General features: G+C 42.4%; 1 protein-coding gene across 10 annotated transcripts in view; it reads right to left on the reverse strand.

The window, feature by feature from the left end:
• ALG9 (ALG9 alpha-1,2-mannosyltransferase) overlaps nucleotides 1–14,661 on the reverse strand; it is a 90,649-nt gene that overhangs the window by 7,181 nt on the left and 68,807 nt on the right. For 2 of the 10 annotated variants that reach the window (XM_015435699.4, XM_074015183.1), the window contains exon 15: nucleotides 12,669–12,980. The exons of 6 other annotated variants lie outside the window; for them this stretch is intronic. In XM_015435699.4, the coding sequence (XP_015291185.2) occupies nucleotides 12,941–12,980 (40 nt within the window). In that variant the 3' untranslated portion in view covers nucleotides 12,669–12,940. Of the gene's footprint in view, nucleotides 1–4,057; nucleotides 4,121–10,908; nucleotides 11,167–12,668; nucleotides 12,981–14,661 lie in introns of those variants that run through there. 2 more of the 10 variants (XM_005579594.4, XM_065529643.2) reach the window with 2 other exon arrangements.

Consider the following 14,661-nt stretch of genomic DNA (forward strand, 5'->3'; position numbering starts at 1 on the left):
CAAACCTCCTTTTCTCCTGCAGATTCTGGTTGTGATCTTTAATGGCATTATCTATCTATGACACACAAAGCCACTAACTAATTTCTTCCAGAAGATGGAATCAGAAAGCAGCCAATATATGCTTAGGCCATTCTCATCTCTAAGCTGGGATGGGAATATATTGTAATTTCTTTTTTTTCTTTTGAGACAGGATCTCACTCTTTCACCTGGGCTGGAATGTAGTAGTGTGATCCCAGCTCACTCACTGCAGCCTTGACCTCAAGGGTTCAAGTGATCCTCCCATCTTAGCCTCCTGAGTAGTTGGGACTAAGGTGTGTGCCACCATTCCCAGCTTTTTACTTTTTGTAGAGACGGGGTTATACTATGTTGCCCAGACTGGTCTCAAACTCCTGGGCTCAAGCAGTCCTCCCATCTTGGCCTCCCAATGTGCTAGGATTACAGGTATGAATCACTGCACCTAGCTTGTGTGTGTGTGTGTGTGTGTGTGTGTGTGTGTGTGTGTGTGTGTGTATTTAACCAAAAGAACAAGCTGGCTTGAATTCTTCCTTTCTAACATTCCAGCTGCTGTTCTAGATTATTTTGTCATCAAAAGCTTTAATATACTAAGCATAACTGGGGCATTTTGAATTGTTGTATTGTTATTGAAAAAAGGAAACCAAATTGGTAATTTACCTTTATAAAAGGAAAGAGGAGGCCGGGCGCGGTGGCTCACGCCAGTAATCCCAGCACTTTGGGAGGCCGAGGAGGGCGGATCACGAGGTTAGGAGAGCGAGACCATCCTGGCTAACATGGTGAAAACCCGTCTCTACTAAAAATATAAAAAATTAGCCAGGCATGGTGGTGCCCACCTGTAGTCCCAGCTACTCGGGAGGCTGAGGCAGGAGAATAGCGTGAACCCAGGAGGCGGAGCTTGCAGTGAGCCGAGATCGAGCCACTGCACTCCAGCCTGGGTGACAGAGCGAAACTCTGGCTCAAAAAAAAAAAAAAAGGAAAGAGCAGTTGTGCACTGGAATGACATGTGGTGCACACATTTATACACACGGAAACAGAGATCAGACTGATTCACAGACAAAACTAATACCTATCAAAACTCATACAATAATGTCTGTAATAAAGTGAAATGCCAAAGTACTGCCCTAGGGCAGCACAGGCAGCATGATTTAGGGAGACATAAATATGTGCCTCTATCATGGAAACTGAAATACTTCCCCTGCCAGTGAGAAAGTCACTCAAGTGATTCAAGGATGAAACAGACCTGGACAAAGCAATTGCCTGAACAGCATAATTAGCTCACGGCTCAGAATGTTTTCTAATTCAATTACCAGCCCTATTTATCAGGGCTGAGGAGCATTCGGCTGTGGAGATTTAAATCTGCTCTTGCTGACGTCAATGAATGACTGGCTGCCAGTCCCTGATGTCACCAGTTCAGCAGGCACAAATGGAAATGCTGGGTCAATTTTTCATTTTAAAAAGAAAACATCCTAGTATCCAGGTTTTCTTTCTCTTTTAAAAGACAGGATCTTGCTCTGTTGTCCAGGCTGGAGTGCAGTGGCATGATTATAGGTCACTGCAGCCTCAACCTCCTGGGTTCAAGTGATCCTCCCTGATCTGTCTCCAGAGTAATGGGGACTACAGGTATGTGCCACCACACCCAGCTAATTTATTATCATTATTATTATTTATAGAGACAGAGTCTCAATATGTTGCCCTGGATGGTCTTAAAGCTTCAAGCAATCCTGTGGCCTTAGCCTCCCAAAATAGTGGGACTGCAGGCATGAGCCACCATGCCTGGCCCAGGTCTTGTCCTGTCTTCTTTCTCCTCTTCTCTCTTCTCCTCTCCTCTCTTTCTTTGTTTCTTCTCTTATCTATCTATCTATCTATCTATCTATCTATCTATCTATCTACCTACCTACCTACCTACCTATCCATCCATCCATCCATCCATCCCATCATCCATCCATCCAACCATCCATCCATCCATCCATCCATCCATCCATCCATCCATCCATCCATCCATCCGTCCAAGCATTAATATCCCCTGTAAACCTGTAATCTAAGCCCACTGCCAGTTGTCTTTCCAGCTGCAGCTTTTTCAAGTTAGTTTCTTTCTCACTTGCATTTAGCTCACCTTTCAGTGAGAGATTTTCTACAACCGTTAGTGCAGAACTTGGCTTTTGCAGCTATCTTCAGTTCTGAAGAGAATCTCAGAATTCCTTCAAGACTTAGTGACAGTCAATCTATCGTTCCATATCAAGCAATTTAAGCACGTCTCAAAAAGCTGGTATGCAGCAAAAATGTGATGGTTATGTTTTTAACAGGAAATGTGGTGAGAGACATTATTTTAATGATAACTAATGCAAAGGTGACTTACTACCCTGTTATACAAAAGAGGAGTTCCACGCTGTATGTTATACTCCACCAGTCCCTTGAGGATGGAATTTTATCTAACTGCTCTATCTCTAGTTTTTAGGAAAGTGCCACAGAAAGTCCTCAACAAATAGTCTGTGAATGAATTAATGCCTATGCTGTGACTCTTAAACCAGAGCATCTGGTTTACCTCCCACCCTTCTTACAATATTCCTCTTCCACAAGGAAAAGGAAATATCAAAAATAATCTGAAGTTATTTTTTCTGTTCTCTTCCTAAGCAATTCAATCCTAAAGCCATTACACGGGGCACAGCAAAGCAGAAGTCTAGAGTGGGGAGTTGGGGGACGGTGGTGGCTATGGGATGTCAGAGTGCAAGGGAGGCATGGAAGGCATGTGGCAAAGAAAATATACTGCAGAAGGTCCCATAATTGTATAATGGCAATATACCCCGCAGGTGGCCGTTTACACAGAATTTGCTGAATCAGCATTATCCACGTGACCAGTATATTTTACTTTGAGCAGGCATGTTCAGTAGACCCTTGATGTTCAATAAATATTCATGATTTTGACTATCTGGAGCAACCTCCAAAAATCCATTATATGTAATGACTGGGAAGTTTACTGAGGCACAAACCAGAATCATGGCATCGTGAGACTGGCATACAGAGTGAATCATTCCACCGATTTGTGGCCTTGGCCAACATCTGGCATAACATCATAACCTTTTGATCAGTCACCTTTAGCAAATATTCAGAATGAGGAACTGGGGAAAAATGCTGTTAGGCAACTGGCTATTTTCTGACCTCAGTCCCATCAAGGTTGCTGGAGAAATGCTCTTCACCAGACTTTTTTCCCATCTGACAGTTACTTAGATATAAAGGTACTCTATGTTCCATTCATCAGTCCTGTGGAGAAGATGACAACATTCGAGAGAGTTTTTATCCCTGCTCTTCGGACCCTCATTTGGGCTTCTTTTATGTGACAAATAGAAGGATTGGGGGTCACATCAGCAAATGATTCTGGCAAGCTTTACAGAGATGAAATAAACAACGAGTATGCTTTAAAATAACTCAATAATCTTTATTTTACCAAATAAGGGCACCAGAAGCTTCTGAAGAAAACCTTATACCATCTTTTTTCTATTTACTCTAGTATAAATCCAGTTTTAAGAATGTGAAATACATAATCAATACATATTTTCTAAGACTCTATAATGTACTAGGAGTTGTAGAGAATCAACATGTAATGTGGTTCTAACTCTCAAGGAACTCAGAACAAAGACCTCAAATGATGCTGCCTGCTTAGGCTAAGGCAGCTAAAAGTAGCTGTGGTCCTAAAACAGGTTACATGCTCTTCAAACCTGAGAGCCTCTATGGCATGGACTTAGAGAACAGATGGTCTGTAAATGGTTTCTTTCTAGAGAACTCATTTCACAACAATAGAAAGCAGACTCTCTAAGCTTCAGAAAAATGAAAAAAGGTTTATTCGTCTTAAAATGTCAGCAGATTTTAATGATTAAGCAACTGAATAATGGCAAAACACCATGTGTTTTGAAGCCAAATCTGGCCTGGGGTAGCTCTGCCAGATGAAGGGTCTCAAGAAAGCATCCTGGGAGAATAAGAGGAGGAAAAGCCAAAAACTGACAGAGAGTGAAACAGAAAGTATAAGAGAATAAAAGTTGATAAATACCAAAGTATAGAAACTCTGATCTCTTCTTCCTGTTTCTCAGTATTCTTGGCATTGCTGAGGAAGCTAAGGGTACCACCATGATTGACATGCAGGGAAAAAACAAAAACACTTCAATTACTGCTTAGGAGGGAGAACTAATTCTACCCAAAGGATGGAAGCACCATCTGAAGCATGTCAAACTGTTGGCCTGTAACCAAATTCTGCCATGGGGTGGAGTCTCCCCTTCCACCTGGGTAATAAGAAGCTGCAGATGGAAACAGCCTGCTGGACTATTGCGTATACCATATGCCTCTTCTGTAAGAAATCACCTTTAAAAAGAAAAGTTGCAAAGATTATCCAGTTTGGATGGAGAATGGCGTTGCAAGATACGTAGTGGATTTAAAGCATGTCCATACTTCTTTCACACTCCTCCCATCAACAGAGGAAGCCTAATTCTTTTCCCCTTGAGCATGAGTTATTCAACTGGCTTGCTGCCAATGAACAGAACGAGGAGGAAGTGATACTGTGTGACTTCCAAGGCTAGGTCAAAAAAAACTATGCAGATCTTGAGATGCTTACTCTTGGAAGTCAGCCACCATGCTATAAGGAAGCCCAAGCCACATAGAGAAGACACAGATAGGTGTTCTGGCTGACAGCCCCAGCTGAGATCTAGCCAAGAGCCAGCATCCAGACATATGAGTGAGAAAGCCGCTCAGCTGCCTCCAGCCCCAGCCACTATCTGATGGCTAATGCATTAGAGATCCTGAGAAAGAACTGGCTGGTTGAGCCCATCAACTCCCAGAACCATGAGAAGAAACAATAATCAACTATTGTTGTTTTACGCCACTAAGTATGGATGACTGTTACACAGCAATAGCTGGAACAAATGCTTCTGGCTAATTTGCCCTTTATAGTGATCAATCCAATGGTCTTATCTTCCACAGAGAAATAGTTCTGCTTATGCTGGAGCTAAGGGCTGGCTCCCTTCAACCAGATTACTCTCTACAACATAGGACAAAAATGAATGTAAGTGCCATGGACTCTTTAGGCCTCAGAGCTGCTGGGTTCACCTCTTAGAGGCTAAAAGGAGAGCCATGGTCTTAGTAAAGTCCCCAGAACAGCCAAAGTTCAGTGGCCACTGAGAATCTTATGCTAGACACTGAAAGAACATAATAAGCAGTATATGTTATCAGCACAGTCCCCAACTTGCTGCTGCAGAGGCCTTTTGACTAGAAAAGGCCCCTCTCCTGCCATACCAGCCAAAGGTTTCACATCTAACTCCTTATTTGTATTTACCCTTCATCTGCAATTGCCTGGCCAACATGGTGAAACCCTGTCTCTACAAAAAACACAGAATTCAGGCGTGGTAGTCCGTGCCTGTAGTCCCACCTATTCGGGAGGCTGAGATGGGCGGATGGCTTGAGCCCAGGAGGTGGAGGTTGCAGTGAACAGAGATTGTGTCACTGCACTCCAGCGTGGGCAACAGAGCGAGACCCTGTCTCAAAAAGAAAAAAAATAGAGAAAAATAAAATCTCACAATCCCCAAACTAAAGGTGAAAGCAAAGCAAGCAAGCAAGACAAAAGGGACCTATAATGAAGGAAGAAACAGTGGGTGGAAAGTGGCTGTGCAGAGCACTGACAGGGACTCCCAACTTGTTTCCGAAGCTACAAACAGGCCTTGTTGCTCATGAAGCCAACTCCAATATCCTGGAGAGGCATTTCCCACCAGACTCCTACAACCAAACACTCTCAGCACACTTAGATAGGCACCCACCATTGAGCTGGTGATTTATTGCAACCCTCTCCCTTCACTCCTCTCTGGGGACTCTCAGAGTAGGCAATACATCTGCCCACTTGTCAGCTATTTCATTCGTGTAGCAATTATATCATGCTTTGAAGAAAAAAAAAATTCTCTTTTATTTTAGAAAGTATGTAATATGAGATGGCCAGAGTAACAAATGTGTCTGGTCTAAAAAGTGATATTGTCAAATAGCTTGGATTCCATATCCTGAGAGTTTGATAAACCTTTATAAAATTAGCCAGAGAGACATGGCAAACTCAGGGAATGGAAGTTGCAGCTCTGGTACTAGTTGTGTGAGCAGGGACTAGAACATGGTGATTAAGATCTTATGCCTGGATCTTCTCTCAAACTAATGGGGTCTGGGGTTTGTAGGCCTCTAATAAGGCAAAGCAGCAGCCAATTAGGAAAAGAAGTGAATGAACATCTGGGCTGTCATTCTCCCAAATGGTCTAATACCATTTAGCCTTATTTAGTAAGTACTACTCCATCAGTCCAACGATAAGGATGTTGCTTATCTTGCAACAACTTCAACAGGCTTCTTCATACATTCACAGACATGTGGAATTCCTAAATTTGCCCCAATCACAAAATTGTCCCAATCATCTTTAGGTTGCAACTCCCAGAAGTGGAGACTCCAATTACATATAACTCACAGTATAATTTTTTTGTTGTTGTTGTTGAGACTCAGTCTCGCTCTGTCACCAGGCTGGAGTGCAGTGGTGTGATCTCAGCTCACTCCAACCTCCACCTCCTGGGTTCAAGCGATTCTCCTGCTTCAGCCTCCCGAGTAGCTGGGACTACAGGCACGCACCACCACGCCCAGCTAATTTTTGTATTTTTAGTAAAGACGGGGTTTCACTATGTTGGCTACGATGGTCTCGATCTCTTCACCTCATGATCCACTCGCCTTGGCCTCCCAAAGTGCTGGGATTACAGGAGTGAGCCACCGTGCCTGGTCAATTCCATTTTTTTTTTTAAACAAACAAACAAACAAACAAACATGCTGGTACTGCCTTCAAACTACACCAATTGCTTCTCTTTCAGACAGCTGAGGCCCAATCTAGGCTACAATAATAAGAAATGTCAGCAAGTTAAATCAAATAAGTAAACTATGGGCAAATTCATATAGTAAATGGACTGTGGAGCAAAGAAACTATATCTATATATCTTCTTTCTGCCATCCTGCTTTTTGGAACAAGTCTCTTTATTCGGGTCATATTAAAGCAAGATGATCATATATTTCAATTTATCCAGGACAGGACCCCTTTTACTTTCAAAAGACTTCTGATATGGATGATACATTATAGATTACCTTACATAAAAGCAAATTCAAACCACCCAAAGAGGTAAATAGAACTTTTTGATGCTGACTTTTAGGCCCCTCATCCAACAGGCATTTTATATTTTTCCACTTTTACTCATGATTGCTTCTTGAATTAAATAAGTGATTCTTCCCTCCTTACCACCAGTACTTATTTAATCCTACTTTTCTTCAGCTCAAGCACCCCCTCTTTCAGGAAGCCTTCCAAGTGTACTCTAACCTCCATAGGTCCCTCCTTTTTTTAAAGTTCTAGCATGATTTGGTGCCTCTATGGTCTTAACACTATTTTCTTTTTTTCTGAGATGGAGTCTCGCTCTGTCGCCCAGGCTGGAGTGCAGTGGCGCGATCTCGGCTCACTACAAGCTCTGCCTCCCAGGTTCACACCATTCTCCTGCCTCAGCCTCCCAAGTAGCTGCGACTATAGGCGCCCGCCACCACGCCCAGCCAATTTTTTGTATTTTTAGTAGAGAGAGGGTTTCACCGTGTTAGCCAGGATGGTCTCAATCTCCTGATCTCATGATCTGCCTGCCTCGGCCTCCCAAAGTGCTGGGATTACAGGTGTGAGCCACTGTGCCTGGTCTGGTCTTAACACTATTTTCAAGTTGTTTTCATGTGTGTAGGTCTTCCTACAAAAGTTATAAGTTATTCAAGGGAAAAGTCTGTGTCTAATCACTTATTTTATGTGCCTTAAAGAATCTAACTCTAGGCCGGGCGTGGTGGCTCATGCCTGTAATCCCAGCACTTTGGCAGGCTGAGGCAGGTGGATCACAAGGTCAGAAGATTGAGACCATCCTGGCTAACATGGTGAAACCCTGTCTCTACTAAAAAATACAAAAAATTAGCCAGGCGTGGTGGCATGTGCCTGTAGTCCCAGCTACTTGGGAGGCTGAGGCAGGAGAATCACTTGGACACAGGAGGCAGAGGTTGTAGTGAGCCAAGGTCATGCCACTGCACACCAGCCTGGGCGACAGAGCGAGACTCCCTCTCAAAAAATAAAAAATAAAATAAAAAAGAATCTAACTCTATAACAAGGACATACCAGATATTCAGTAAATACTTTCTGATCTCCAAACCTGCCCAACCAGCTGACTAAGGAACATACCAGGAAGACTCCAAGTGTCTCCCCACTGTTCCACTTGCAACACCCTGTACTTTCCTCTTCAAGCACATAGTACATATTGTAATTACCTATTGATTTGCGTGGCTATTTGTTGAAGGTCAGCCTCACCATTGTATTGTAAGGTCCAAGAGGACAGGGACCTGGTATGTACTGTTGTTTATCTCTGTCTACCTACAGTCTATCATAGTGCCTGGCAGTGTTCAATCAATATTTGCTAACTGGAGAAGAGTTGGACAGACAGACAATGGAAGAAAGAATAAATGATCTGAGAAAAATAAACAATAAAAAAAGCAGGTTTAGATTTTAGGAACTTAAACATTTGAGAAATTAACCTACTTACATTTCTAAACAGATCATGTGGCTATGTGTCATAGGCCTATTAAAACCTTTTCCTTTTCTCAGAAAGAGCCAGTGAATAGTGAGGTGTGCAGCCCCATCTTATCTAGGGTCTAAGACATAAGTGACCATTATATACGAATGGACCATTATTTCTCCTTAATATATAAATTGCCTAAGTATAAAAACCATTGTTTCAAGATGACAGAGGAACTTTAATTGCTCCAGTAAATAAGTGTGAAGGCATTTCAAGATTATGCTCACAAAAGCATTTCATGCACCATCTCAGCTCTGAGGCACACAGGCTCTGACAATACAGTCTACCTTAATTGGCCCAAAGTCAGCAACATCATATGTCATGGTGCTCACAGATAGAAACTGCTGTGGCAAAACTGGCTGTAGCATCCTGCTGTTTTTGCAGTTAGACCAATATATACTAGAAAATGCTGAGGAAGATAAGTGTAAAGAAAATCGTATAATTCTGGAACGCTAGATAGCCTGCTAATTAATTAAAAGGCTTAACATTTCCATAATGTTTTAGAATGTAAACGGACTTTTATATATTCAATCTCATTTAATTCTTATACAATCCTAGAAAATACATAAAATAGTTACCTGTTTTACTGATATGGAAATTTTGGAATCAGAATGGTACGAACACCAAGTGGCCAGGATTAAATTCACAGGTCTTCAAACCCCATGCTGTCTTCACTGTCCTTTACATATGAACTGTACCTCTTTGGCTCTTGACCCAAATGATTCTTTCTTTCTCAACAGGTGGTTGTGAAAATCAGGCTCTGAACAGTTTATGGGAAGAAAATTCTCTGAAGGCATTCCCCAGTTACCAGCAAGGTTGCTTGAGATCTGCTGTCCCCTCAGAGCTGGGGATCTTTCCAGGCCCAGGTCTCGTGTTGTCACAGTTTTCTCAAATCAAAAATGAAGGCACAATAGAGCCCCACCCCAAATACTATAATAAACAACAAGCCAGGTACCAAAGAACACGTGTGATGCTGAGAACTTCCTACCATCACTGCTGCTTCTATCTCTCCAGCTGTCTATTACTACTCCAGTTCTGGCAATGTTTTGAACACCCATCCATGATCCTACCACCTTTCACTGTCTCCCACTCTCCCAATACTTTCCCCCAACTTCCCTCCTTACCAGCTTCTTAAGGTCATGGTCACTCATTAGATCACTTCCCTGCAGAAACCTTCAGTTCTCTTGTCCCTTCAGGCTCTGTTGAACTTTCTTAACTAAAGCCCAAGCCCCTACACAAAGATGTACAGAGAAGGTTCATAGCAGCATTATTCCTAATAGCCAAAAAGTGTAAACAATGGAAATGTCCACCAGTTAGTGAAGGATTAAACAATGGAACAGTATTCAGCAATAAAAACAGACAACTACTGATAAATGCTATAACATGAATGAACCTCAAAAACAGGCTGAGTGAAAGAAACCCAGACACTAAACTCCACATATGATTCCACTTACATGAAATGTCCAGAAAAGGCAATCTACAGAAGCAGAGAATAGATTAGCGGGATCCCTGGAGATGGCAGTGGGAATGAGGTATCTTACTGGAGTGATAACAGTGTTTTAAAATTGAACTGTGGTAATGGTTTTACAACTTGGTAACTTCAGTAATAATCATTTAATTGTATACTTTAAAATGGATGAACTGGATGACATGTAAATTATACTGCAATAAAGTTAAAAAAAAACAAAAACAAAAACAAAACACCCTGGTTAAATTTACCTGTTTTGTGCCTCACAGTGAAGCTGTAACTATACATAAGTGAAGAAGCAAAAAGCAACTACATGGCCCCATTTAAGGCTCCAACGGGTTCTGGATCCTGTCCTCCAATCACACTGTATTTCTGCAGCTTCTGTGTCTCTCGCTCTCCTCAATTATTTCACACCTTCTTTCTCCTCAAATCTCTTACCACCTCATCCCTTAAGCTCCTTTCTCAGCTGATAATCCCACTTCCTACTTCACTGAGAAAGGCAAGGCCACTGGAAGAAAATGTCCAGATTCCTACCATCACACTCCCAAAAATGCAATACTTCAGTATAAATTTAGCAACATTCATGGATAGGATGACTCAGTATTGTCAAGATGTCAGTTCTTCCCAATTTGATCTATAGATTAAATAAAATCTCAATCAAAATCCCAGCAAGTTATTTTGTGGATGTTGACAAACTGATTCTAAAGTTTATATGGAGAGGCAAAAGACCCAGAATCCACAAAATAATATTAAAGAAGAATAAAGTTGGTGAGGTGCGGTGGCTCATACCTGTAATCCCAATACTTTGGGAGGCCGAGGTGGGAGGATCACTTGAAGTCAGGAGTTCGAGACCAGCCTGGCCAACACTGTGAAACTCCATCTCCACTAAAAAAAAACAACAATAGCCAGGCGTGGTGGCACATGCCTGTAATCCCAACTACTTGGGTGGCTGAGGCAGGAGAATCTTTTGAACCCGGGAGGCAGAGGTTGCAATAAGCCAAGATCGTGGCACTGCACTCCAACCTGGATGACAGAGTAAGACTCCATCTTGGGGGAAAAAAAAAGAACAAAGTTGGGGGATTGACACTACCCAACTGTGAGACTTACTATAAAGCTACAATAATCAAGACAGTGTGATACTGGAGAAAGAAAAGACAAATAGGTCAGTGGAACAGAATAGAGAGCCCAAAAGTAGATCCACATAAATACAGTCAAATATAAATCTCTGACAAAGGAACAAAGGCAACACAATAAAAAACAGATAGTCTTTTCAACAAATGGTGCTGGAACAACCATGCATCCTCATGCAAAAAAAATTAATTTAGACACAGATCTTACACACTCCACAAAAATTAACTCAAAACAGGCCACAGACCTAAATATAAAAAGTAAAAGTATAGGCTGGGCATGGTGGCTCACACCTGTAATCTCAACACTTTGGGACACCGAGGTGGGTGGATCACTTCCGGTCAGGAGTTCCAGACCAGCCTGGCAAACGTGGTGAAACCTTGTCTCTACTAAAAATACAAAAATGAGCTGGGCATGGTGGTGGGCGCCTGTAATCCCAGCTACTTGGGAGGCTGAGGCAGCAGAATCGCTTGGACCTGGGAGGTGGAGGTTGCAGTGAGTCGAGAGTGTGCCACTGCACTCCAGCCTGGGCGACAGAGCAAGATTCCGTCTCAAAAAAGAAAAAGAAAAAGAAAAAAAAAACCAACAAAGCTGAAAGTATAAAACTCCTAGAAGATAATATAGGAGAAAATCTAAATGAACTTGGGTTTGGCAATGACTTTTTAGATACAACACCAAAGGCATGATTTATGAAAAAAGAATTGAGAAGATGGACTTCATTAAAATAAAATATTTCTGCTCTGTGAAAGACACTGTCAACAGTGAGAAGACAAGCCACAGACTGGGAGAAAATACTTGCAAAAGACATATCAAATAAAGGACTGTTATCCAAAATACACAGGGAACTCTTAAAACTCAACAATAAGACTGGGTGTGGTGGCTTATGCCTGTAATCCGAGCGCTTTGGGGCGCTGAGGTGAGAGAACTACTTGAGCCCAGGAGTTAGAGGTTACAGTGAGCTATGACTACACCATTGTACTCCGGCCTGGGTGACAGAGCGAGACCCTGTCTCAAAAACAAACAAAAAACCCAACACTAAAAAAACGAACAACCCAATTAAAAAATGCCCAAAGACTTAACAAACACCTCACTGAAAAAGATACTCAGATGGCAAATAAGCACATGAAAAGATGCTCTGCATCATATTAGAGAAATGTAAATTAAAACAACAATGAAATACCACTATACACCCATTAGAATGGCCAAAATTCAAAACACTGATAATCCCAAATGGCTGCAAGGATGTGGAGCAACAGGAACGCATTCATTCATTGCTGGTAGGAATGCAAAATGATACAGCCACTTTGGAAGACAATCTGGCAGCTTCTTGCAAAACTAAACAGACGCTTACCATACAATCCAGCAATCATTCGCCTTGGTATTACCCGAAGGAGTTGAAAATGTATGTCCACACAAACACCTGCACAGGGATGTTTATAGCAGCTTTATTCATAATTGCTGTTATGGGCTGTTTGTGTCCCCTTGAAATTCATATGTTGAAGTCTAATCACCAATGTGATGGTATTTGGAGGTGGGCCTTTGGGAGGGAATTAGGTCATAAGAGTGGAGCGCTCAAGAATGGGATTAAGGTCCTTATAAGACGAGGCTAGAGAGCTAGCTTGTCTTCTTTCAGCCATGTGAGGATACAAGTCAGCTGTCTGCAGCCAGAAAGATGGCCTCTACCAGAACTTTACTATACTGGCACCGTGATCTTGGTCTTCCAGCCTTCAAAACTGTGAGAAGTAAATGTTTGTTGTTTAAGCCACCCAGTTTATGATCATTTGTTATAGCAGTCTGAACTAAGACCACTGTCAAAACTTGGAAGCAACCAAAGATATCCTTCAGTAGGTGAATAAACTGTGGCACATCCAGACAATGGAATATTACTCAGAGTTCAAAAGAAATAAGCTATTAAGCCATGAAAAGACTCAGAAGAAACTTAAATGCAGCTTGCTAAGTAAAAGAACTCAATATGAAAAGCTTGCTGTATGATTCAAGCTATACAACATTCTGGAAAAGGCACAACTATGAAGACAGTAAAAAGATTAGTGGTTGTCCGGGAATGTAGCAGGGGAGAATAGAGCATGGAGGTAGAGCACAGAGTTTTGGAGCAGTGAAACTATTTCACATGAAACGGTAATGGGAGACACATGACATTATGCCATAGAACTGTGTAACACCAAAGAGTGAACCCTGGGCCGGACGCAGTGGCTCACGCCTGTAATCCCAGCACTTTGGGAGGCCAAGGCGGGCAGATCACGAGGTCAGGAGATCAATACCATCCTGGCCAACATGGTGAAACCCCGTCTCTACTAAAAATACAAAAAATTAGCCGGGCATGGTGGCGGGCGCCTGTAGTCTCAGCTACTCGGGAGGCTGAGGCAGGAGAATGACGTGAACCTGGGAGGCGGAGCTTGTAGTGAGCCGAGATTGAGCCACTGCACTCCAGCCTGGGTGACAGAGAGAGACTCTGTTTCAAAAAAAAAAAAAAAAAAAAGAGTGAATCCTAATGTAAACTGTGGGCTTTGGATGATAATGATGGGTCTATGTAGGTTCATCCACTGCTTTTTCGTTGTTGTTGTTGTTGCTGTTTTGAGACAAGGTCTCGCTCTGTCGCCCAGGTTGGAGCTGGAGTGCAGTGGTGTGATCTTGGCTCACTGCGACCTCTGCCTCCCAGGTTCAAGCAATTCTCATGTCTCAGCCTCCTGTGTAGCTGAGACTATAGGTGTGCACCACCACACCCAGCTAATTTTTTTTGTATTTTTAATAGAGACAGGGTTTCGTCATGTTGGCCAGGCTGGTCTCGAACTCCTGGCCTCAAGTGATCTACCTACCTTGGCCTCCCAAAGTGCTGGGATTACAGGTGTGAGCCACTGCACCTGGCCATACTAAACGTTTTTTTTAAAAAGATAAAAAATCTCCAGTTATCACTTTTCCTGACACCCACCACCAGATATGTCCTATTTCCCTGCTTCCCTGTATAGCAAAACTCTTCAAAAGACTTGTCCATATTTGCTATCCCAATTCTTCTACTGTTCTCACTTCAACCTTTCTAATCAATCTCTCCAGTCCCTACACCCCACCTACTTCACCCAAATTGCCTTTACCAGTTGCCAAATCTAATGGACAGTTGTTATTCTTCATTTTACTTGTTTTATCAACAGCTTCTGACACAGGTGACCACTCCTTCCTCCTGAAAACATTTTCTTCCCTTAGCTTCCAGGGTACTCTCCTCTCCTGGGTTTCCTACTACTTTACTGATGATCGCCCTCAGTCACCTTTGCTGGTTCCTCCACTTCTCCCTAATCTCTATATACTGGAGTTTCCCTGGCCTCATCTCGTCCCTAACTTCGTTCTCTCCTTTGGTGATCTCATCCAGTCTCATGTTTTTAAAAAATATCATCTAAATGCCAA

Source organism: Macaca fascicularis, chromosome 14 (assembly GCF_037993035.2).
Source record: "Macaca fascicularis isolate 582-1 chromosome 14, T2T-MFA8v1.1".
In the NCBI taxonomy this organism is placed as follows: Eukaryota; Metazoa; Chordata; class Mammalia; order Primates; family Cercopithecidae; genus Macaca; species Macaca fascicularis.